Genomic DNA, 9,178 nt, shown 5'->3' on the forward strand with positions numbered 1-9,178 from the left:
AGTAGCGTCCCCAAACCAGACGAATGTTAACACTCCCAGGAGCGACAAATGAGTAGAAGGCATGCGGTGGGACCCTGAGACCCCGAGCACGGTCCTTTCGGAACCACGCTTCGAGTCGTGCTCTCGTTATTTATTAGCTAGTTAATGTTTGTGTTTCGTTTCGTGTCGAAGCTGAGAGGCATTCCTGTAGAAGAAAAGGGCGGCGGCGCTGTGGATCCGGGGGGGACGCCTTGCCGAGAGGTTACCCACGGTGCCCCTCGACGGGCCCCTTGCCTTTCCGCCAGTTCACTCGTCCAGCTCGTCAGCGGAAGGAATGAGCAGTCTGAAATTTTTTGTATTTATTTCTCGTTCCCCGACACAAATATTGGAAGAGAAGCTTAATTTATTTGTTCTTCTTTTTTTTTTTTTTTTTGTTTTCTTAATGTTTTTTGTATGCATTCCTCTCCCGCTCAGATTTGGATTGCTGGAGTGAAGGGAGAAGCAGGCAGTAGATCAATTCAATGTGATGTTAAAGTATATAGATATATATATATATATATATACATCTTATTTTCCTTTGAGCCTGAACGTGTCCTCCTTCCATGGCTGCCATTCACCGTCAGATTCAGAAAGCGCTCGGCGACAGAACGTGTTGGATGGAAGAGATCCGCCCATCTGCTAACGTGAGGTCACTTCTCAGCGTGGAACAGCGGAAGCTTTGACTTCAAAGGAACAACCTGAGTGGACTTGACACGGCTATCGCTGTTAGCGCTAGTGTTCTTGAATGAACGGAGCTGGACTGAACGTGGTGCTGTTACACCAGGCCAAACTACAGAAGAGCTCTGTATCCCTCCCTTTATCTCCTCCTTCTCCCCAGCTTTTGAGGACACAGCTACCTTTTTTTTCTTTCTTTTGTCTCCATAATTTGTCCATTTGTTCCTTTATTTTTTCTTGAATCTGCACTTAAAACCAGGGCCCACGTTGAAAACCAGTGCTTTCGAACACAACACTTCTTGTCCCGCACCACCATACTGTGGACACTAGTGCGGACTGATCTGGAATCAGGTCGCCAAAACTGACCTGCAGACAGCAGGATGGATTCGTCCAGTGGCATCAAGCTGCTCAGTCAAACTGATCCAGGATCAGCCCGTGTTTGCCTATAATCCACTGGGATGCTTAATGTAAAACTGATCCTAGATCAGCGCCCACGTTCGTCCAGCCGCTCGGGCCGGCGTAGCCTGTTTGCAGATCAGTCTCTTGCGACTAAAAGCAGTAAAAACCCGAGGGAATCTGATCTGAGATCAGCTCTGCTGCTTGCTAGCTGCGATTGGTGCATTTCCCCTCCAGTGTCGTAGCACAGAGCTCATCGTCAGCCAACGTCACTAAACACTCTGCTTTTTGGAAAGCAGCCCTGAAGCCTGAGCTCTGAGAAGCTTGACGCGTGCCGCCCCCTGCAGGCTCTCTGAGTGAGTGCATGTGTTCCGAAAGCTTTGGTTGTGGGAGAATTCCGCCGATATTCCAAAAATGTTTGTATAATTCAGTCATCGAGTTGTAAACGAAGTCATTCGGAGTGATTTGATGAAGGACGGTCGTGAAACTTGGTGGTGATGGGAACCAGGGTTCGTTTTATTGACTATCCAAAACCACCACTGAACCTAAACGTGTTGGGATTATTTTTATATGGTACTGATTAAAGTAGTACTGCTATATCTGGAAAAATAAATGTTCTTTGGGCACTGTTTTGCCCCAGAACTCCCTACTTGTACCACTCAGCCTTGAATGGCTTTTAAAAATCTATGTTTTAAGCCAATTTGTAACCAGATGATGTAGTAACTTTTTCTATGAGGAAGCTTTATTTACACTTTTGCCATTTAATTATACGCACGTTTTGAAAAATGGGCGGAATTCCCCTTTTGAGGGAAAACGGGCCTGAAGTTGGGTAAAGCTATTCCGCCTGGAAGACGCCAGGTCCTGCTGAACTTTGTGGCCATTCTTTGTTAAACATGCACTCTGATTATAGCTGTAAGTCAAACTGCAATACTTACAATAAACACCAAGATTGTCAAATCTGAAGACCAAACCAAAGCCTGTGTGTCTTTCCTGTCTGTTTTAACTGCCGCCTGCATTTAAAGGACTAAAAACAGAAATAGCAGCCGTCAAGTCTCCGTTTTGTCTCTCTTCCTTTTTTGAAGATAACATTGAATCTGAAATGTGGAAATGAATATATGACATATACTAGCATATAGGGATTTCTTCTTTATATCCAACTTGTATTTATTACATACAGACAGACACTACTCACAAAAAGTTTGGGATATTTGGCTTTCGGATGAAATTTATGGAAAACGTAAAAAGTTATGCTACAGTGGTGTCCTGGAAGTAGGGCGTTTCAGTAGAAGCATGCGGTGGTGATCTCCTCATCTCCAACAAAAGCCAACAGCAGTGGTGGGTGTAACGTTACCCCAACAAACAATCTCACTGTCAAAACTCGTCATGCGCCCTCAAGCATCAATTACAGCTTGACAACGACGTCTCCTGCTGTTCACCAGTCGACTCATTGTCTGCTGAGGCATGGCGTCCCACTCTTCTTGAAGGGCGGCCCTCAGGTCATTGCGGTTCTGGGGTACAGAGTTATGAGCCTCCACATGGCGACTCGGCTGATCCCATAGGTTTTCTATGGGATTCAGGTCTGGAGAAAGTGCAGGCCACTCCGTTTGAAGTGCCCCGGTCTCCAGCAGCCGTTCCCTAATGATGCAACCTCGATGAGCTGGAGCATCGTCGTCCATGAAGATGAAATGAGGCCTGTGTTGTTCATGCAGAGGCACGATGACTGGATTAATGATGTTATTCAGTAGTCTGGACTTGTCACTGTGCCATTGACCAAGTGTAGGGCGGTTCTGTACTGACTAGACACACCTGCCCACACTGTAACACCACCACCACCTCGCCGTTAAGCTCCTTGTTAGAGAACAGCAAGTTGTGCAAAAAGTACTGAAACATTGAACAGCTGTGCAAAGATACTAGTGAAAGACTGCGCAAGCAAGTAGTGCAAAACTCCAGCAGCACAGCTGTGTCTGATCCACTCGGACCAGCACGACACACTAACACGCCACCACCACCATGTCAGTGTTACTGCAGTGCTGAGAATGATCCACCACCCAAACAGTACCTGCTCTGTGAGGGTCCATGGGGGTCCTGACCACTGAAGAACAGGGTATCAGAGAAACAGATGGACTACAGTCTGTAACTGTAGAACTACAGAGTGCAGCTATACAGTAAGTGGAGCTGATAAGATGGGCAGTGAGGGTAGAAGCAAGGAGGTGGTCATGGTGTTAGGCCTGATTGGTGTAGTTTCACCTAAAGGTGTACTGTGTAAAATTTAGTGGCATCTAGTGGTGATTCTGCACATTACAACCAGATCAAGTCAAGTCAAGAGGCTTTTATTGTCCTTCCATCTCTGTACAGGTACACAGTGGAGTGAAATTCCGTTCCTCCAGGAGCATCACGGTGCAACAAGGAACAAAACATACAAAGTGCGAACGTGCAGACAAAGTGTGCAAACAAGAAATTAAACTGGAAACAATAAATACGATAAATTAAACAGACATTAGACACAGTAAACAGACCGGACAGTGCAGCACCAACACAGCACTCATTCTGGACATGAAGTTGTGGAATAAGGTGCAGAGATATTTAACACACTGTGATCTGTGAGTCACGCAGTCAGATGACCGACATAAACACAGCAGTTACTGAGGTAGAAAAACCAGAGTTAAACAGTGAAAACACAGTGTAGCAGCAATGTGCCAGGTAGTGCAGGTAGAGCATCAAAAGAGTTATGTGTATGTGTGGAATGTGTGTGTGAGGGGGTGTGGGGGTTAGTTCAGTCCTTGTGAGTTTAAGATCCTGATTGCTTGTGTGAGGGATGGACGGGTTCGTCCGCAATGCTGGTGGCTTTCCAGATACAACGTGTGGTGTAGATGTTCACGATGGAGGGGAGAGAGACCTAGATGATCTTCTCAGCTGTCCTCACTATACGCTGTAGGGTCTTGCGGTCTAAGGCGGTACAATTCCCAAACCAAGCGATGATGCAGCTGCTCAGGATCCTCTCCACAGTCCCCCTGTAGAACATGGTGAGGATGGGAGGGGGGAGATGAGCCTTCTTCCGTCTCCGCAGGAGGTGATGATGAGGTTTTGCCTCCTTTGCCTTTTTTTCTGGGTTACAGCACCACCACACTCAAGCTGCTGCTTCAGCATTAAAACGTGGAAGACAGTCTCTAAAGCCGTTGTTTGGTTGGTCCACTCTGGGCTACTATAGAAACATGGCAGGACCTTCTCCCTATGAAATGCTCATTCTAAGTTGACGAGAACACAATTCATAGTTAGAGGTGAATTTATTGCCGTCCTTTGGATGAAAACCTCGAATGTCCATTTTTGTCGTTTTTCAGGTTTTTGACATCATTTGAAAATACCCGTTTCCTTCTACATTGTGTGTAAATTTCATGATGAGCAAAATTTCACGACGGCCCAAAATCACCCAAATTCTGGTTCCATTGACTTGCATTAAAAGTAAAGTAGGTTTTTTGCTTCTCCTGTAAAGTTCCTATTTTGGAGAATAGCGATATACCAATGAAAACCTGGTTACGGTATAGTACATTCCACTTCTGCTAATGGATCCACACTAAATCTTACACACTGCACCTTTAAGTAGTTTCCACTGCACTGTTTTCACCCTACTAAACACTTATGGAACTGTCCACATGTGTGGGCACAATGCGAGGAAGAGTTGAATCACAGTATTAAACTGTCAAACTTCCATTTCCACGCTGTATCGCGCAGTAACTCCAGAGCCGTTTTGCTTCAGAACATATTCCAGTAGGTTTGTGGGTCAATCTGATGGCGCCATCTAACGTACAGAAGTGGTGCTGCATGTTCCATCGAATAGGGGTCCTTTAATTGTATTCAGTGTGAGCTGCAGTGTGTAGTACTGTGTCAAACTCAGTGACCACACTTCTTTTATTTTACCTGCAGTCAAAACAGCCATGAGAGACTCATGAATCTGCAGACGTGCCCCCAAAGTTCAGTCGTAGAAGCTGGTTAGATATTCTGAAATGATCAAGCCCATTCACTGGTGTTGAGGTCTGGACTCTGGGGCGGTCAGTCCATCGTTCAGCTTCTTTGTTTGATGTATCCGTCTCCTTTTCTCAGTGAGGTTCTTCTTGATCAGCTACACATCCTTTCAGACCCACCGCGCTGAGTGGTCTTCTCACAGTGGAAGGATGGACAGAAACACCTGTGGATGTTTTCAGATCTGAAGCAGCTTGATGTTCTCCTCTCTTAGAGATCAAAGCTTTCAGTGCTGTTTATCTGATGGGGGCAGTTTTGGGGTCTAACAGGTCTTCCAGGTGGTTGTTAGGAGCCCCATTTTCTCTGTGTCTTACTCTTTTTTTCTGACCTCTTATTTTTTCATATTTTTTTCTTTGGCTTGACTTTAAGTAGGCTTTCCAGGTGGTTGTTAGGAGGCCCACCTGTACCTAATGGCCATTTTGACTGCAAATGAAATAAATAAAGGCGGATCTCTGACTTGAGTACTGCAGATATCAGTCAATAGATGAGTAATAGCCCACGGAACAGCTGCTTAGACTTGCAATACAACTGCCTCATCACTTTCCAAGAAATGATGAACTGCGTCGTTACTCACGGGAACATGTTCCTACGACGTCATAGACACCCATTAAAAACGCATAGGTCTAATAACTGTGTAGTTACAAGTGAATAACATGCAACAACACTGTAACTACTGATGATTTAGTCAGTATTACAGATGGATTACAGGAGTACAGCCTATGTTATTACACATGTGTATCAACTTCAGTTTTGCCTCATGTAATTACACAAGTCTATCTCCTACACAGGAACTTTCCAGGAATGTAGTGTTAGTTATGGCCAGTTCCTGTGTAGTTACTATGTAGCTACTGTGTAATAACGCAGTGGTAATACACATATTTCTCCGGGCTGAAATGCGACACAATTATTGTCATAAAAGTCCCGTTTTAGGATGAGCGGACGTGCTGTACTGTCACAAATACATACAGAGTGGTTTAAAGCTGAGTCTGGTTACAATGTCACAGCATTGGCAACATAAAGGCTAGCCAAATGTTAGATACCGGGTAAGTGATGTCATTACATACTTATTACATAGGTTATTACATGCTTCCCACTTACTGCCAGAAAACTTATGGGGAAAAAACCCTGCTGTTCCAGTCTGATTACGAATGTAATTACATGTTATTATACTTGTGTAATTACACGAGACAGAATATCCTGATACAGCGATTAAGATGCACTTGTGTAATTACAGGAGGCAAAACTGAAGTTGTTCCACATGTGTAATTACATAAGGTGCTCGTCTGTAATCCATTAGTAGTTACATTGTAACTACACAGTTATTATAGCCACTTAATAGAAAGTGGGACCAAATGGGTTTTGTTAATAACGGCATGTGTACCTGGCCTAAACTTGAACTGGAGGTCAGATTGACAGCAACATACCGAGCACTAACATGGAGTCACCACTAGATGTCGGTATCGGCCTATGAGTTTAGAAACGGGCGAGACTTTCTATCACCTAGACTTTTAAGCACTTTTTCCCTTCAAATGTTTCTGGAACTCTTTCTACTTTCCGACCTCTGGAGCTGGCGTGCTGTTATTTATTAAGCTAGTAAGTAAATAGTGATTGTATGCTGAATTATTTGGTGTGTTCAAATTCATAAATGAACCACTAGATGGCAGCATCTGTCTACGACTTCCCTGCTGACAAAAAGCCTAGAAACCTTTAAACCCTCTAATAACATGATGATAGGGTCACACTCCTCATCCATCCACGTTGAGATTTGCGTCTGTTGGAGTGTGAAACTCATTTCTGAATGAATATTTTAAGGCGCAGTTGTTGAACTACAGGGAAAACTGTTTGACAGTGCTGTGAATTAGCCGATAGGTGTCAGCCATGCAGGCACTTGCGGGAACGCTGCAGTTATTCTTTAGTTTTTCATTTCGTTTTTTTTTTCCTAATAATTTTGTGTTATTGTTTATTTTGTGCAATATTAGTGGCTTAGACGACCATTCCAGTTAACAGGCATGGGGTATTCAGTATACATTGTTTTTTAATTAATTGGTTCTTTTAATGTTCTAGAATGGTTCAAACGTTTTTGTGCTATTTAGTTAAAGTTAGATTAATTTGAATAGACTTGGTCTTTGTTACACAATGTTGCATACAGTCAAGATTCCCTAAATAGATTCCCTAAATAGTTGGACACTGGAGGGTAAATACTTTGGAGGTTGGACACTTTGGAGGGTAAATACCTTGGAGGTTGGACACTTTGGGGGTTGGACACTTTGGAGGGTGAAGATTTTGGGGGTTGGATGCTTTGGAGGGTAAATACTTTGGAGGTTGGACACTTTGGGGGTTGGACACTTTGGAGGGTGAAGATTTTGGGGGTTGGATGCTTTGGAGGGTGAAGACTTTGGAGGTTGGACACTTTGGAGGGTGAAGACTTTGGAGGTTAGACACTTTGGAGGGTGAAGACTTTGGAGGTTGGAGGCTTTGAGGGTTTGAAGGGTTGAGACTGGAGGATTTGGAGCTTGGAGGCTTTGAGGGTTTGGACGGTTGAGAGTGGAGGATTTGGAGTTTGGAGACTTTGAGGGTTTGGATTTTGGAGGCTTTGAGGATTTGGAGTTTGGAGGCTTTGAGGGTTTGGCCTTTGGAGGCTTTGAGGGTTTGGAGCCTTTGAGGGTTTGGAGTTTGGAGGCTTTGAGGGTTTGGAGTTTGGAGGCTTTGAGGGTTTGGAGACTTTGAGGGTTTGGAGTTTGGAGACTTTGAGGGTTTGGAGACTTTGAGGGTTTGGAGACTTTGAGGGTTTGGAGTTTGGAGACTTTGAGGGTTTGGAGTTTATAGGCTTTGGGGGGTTGGAGTTTGGAGGCTTTGGGGGTTTGGGGTTTGGAGGCTTTGAGGGTTTGGAGTTTGGAGGCTTTGAGGGTTTGGATTTTGGAGACTTTGAGGGTTTGGAGTTTGGAGACTTTGAGGGTTTGGAGACTTTGAGGGTTTGGAGTTTGGAGACTTTGAGGGTTTGGAGTTTGGAGACTGAGGGTTTGGAAACTTTGAGTGTTTGGAGTTTGGAGGCTTTGAGGGTTTGGAGTTTGGAGGCTTTGGGTGTTTGGAGTTTGGAGGCTTTGAGGGTTTGGAGTTTGGAGGCTTTGAGTGTTTGGAGTTTGGAGACTGAGGGTTTGGAGACTTTGAGGGTTTGGAGTTTGGAGGCTTTGAGGGTTTGGAGTTTGGAGGCTTTGAGGGTTTGGAGTTTGGAGGCTTTTGGGGTTTGGAGGCTTTGGGGGTCGGAGGGTTGATTTTTTTTTTTTTTTTTTTTTTTTTTTTTAGCAAATTTTAAATGCCTGTATACGCTGCCACTGAAATTCCAAAAAAGTTCCAACTTGGATCCGTTTCCACATCAACACTCCATACATTAATTCAGTATAGAGCCAGTAAAGTCCCGCCCCGCTGATCTACAACACACACGGGCCAGCAGTGACTGGCTAGCTAGCGTCATCTCTTTTTCCTGTATTGAAGTAAACCACCGTTGCCGGCCCAGAGTATTTTTCCTCAATAAAAACTAAGCAGCAGTAGAAACATTCCGATTCATCAGTAGGTCCTTTTGTAAAAATGCGTGAGAAATGTCACATGACAGCGTAAGATTAGACCACACTGCGTGAGTCGTATGTCCCAGTATGTGCGAGTTGTCAGTCCTGATGATGGTATTGCAGCTGAATGAATACTCAGAATTCTGTTCCTCGATCAGTGCAGTGGATCCTCCAGGGAGAATGTGGAGCCTGAAAAGTAAACGTAGAGCATTATTTCAGTTTCTGACGGTTATACGGGGAATGTTTTTATCTATGAGTCATAAACGATAGTTGCTGGGTTGATTGGCAGCTCGCAGTGTGACTTTGGCTCCCCTCGGGGCTCTCATGGTTAGTGAGTCATCAGGAGCAATTTGAGATCTGTATTTACTCGCTGAGACAATCTGTCAATCGCAGCATCCGTAGAGAGTCGGGCTGAGATACGTACACACGTCAGGCGTTTCCTTCTTGTCTCAGACAACGTTAGTTACTTTCTGTAAGAGCAGATCTCGCAGCGCCCGCGCTTTCACTTT

At 44.5% G+C, this 9,178-nt stretch overlaps 2 protein-coding genes across 3 annotated transcripts in view; one reads left to right on the top strand and one right to left on the bottom strand.

The window, feature by feature from the left end:
* mxi1 (max interactor 1, dimerization protein) overlaps positions 1–2,064 on the top strand; it is a 49,458-nt gene extending 47,394 nt beyond the window's left edge. For both annotated transcript variants that reach the window (XM_017719700.2, XM_017719701.2), the window contains exon 6: positions 1–2,064. This exon is cut by the window's left edge and continues 1,439 nt beyond it. The gene's annotated coding sequence lies outside the window, so the exon portion shown is untranslated.
* A 5,476-nt stretch (positions 2,065–7,540) lies between these two features.
* Positions 7,541–8,578, bottom strand: LOC108440700 (extensin-like). The gene is made up of 2 exons (XM_037534286.1): positions 8,548–8,578; positions 7,541–8,340 (listed from the first exon to the last, which is right to left on the bottom strand). The coding sequence occupies exons 1-2, from the start codon at positions 8,576–8,578 to the stop codon at positions 7,541–7,543; spliced, it is 831 nt and encodes a 276-aa protein (XP_037390183.1).
* Between the last annotated feature and the right edge of the window lie 600 nt (positions 8,579–9,178).

The sequence above is a fragment of the Pygocentrus nattereri genome, chromosome 25, assembly GCF_015220715.1.
Source record: "Pygocentrus nattereri isolate fPygNat1 chromosome 25, fPygNat1.pri, whole genome shotgun sequence".
In the NCBI taxonomy this organism is placed as follows: Eukaryota; Metazoa; Chordata; class Actinopteri; order Characiformes; family Serrasalmidae; genus Pygocentrus; species Pygocentrus nattereri.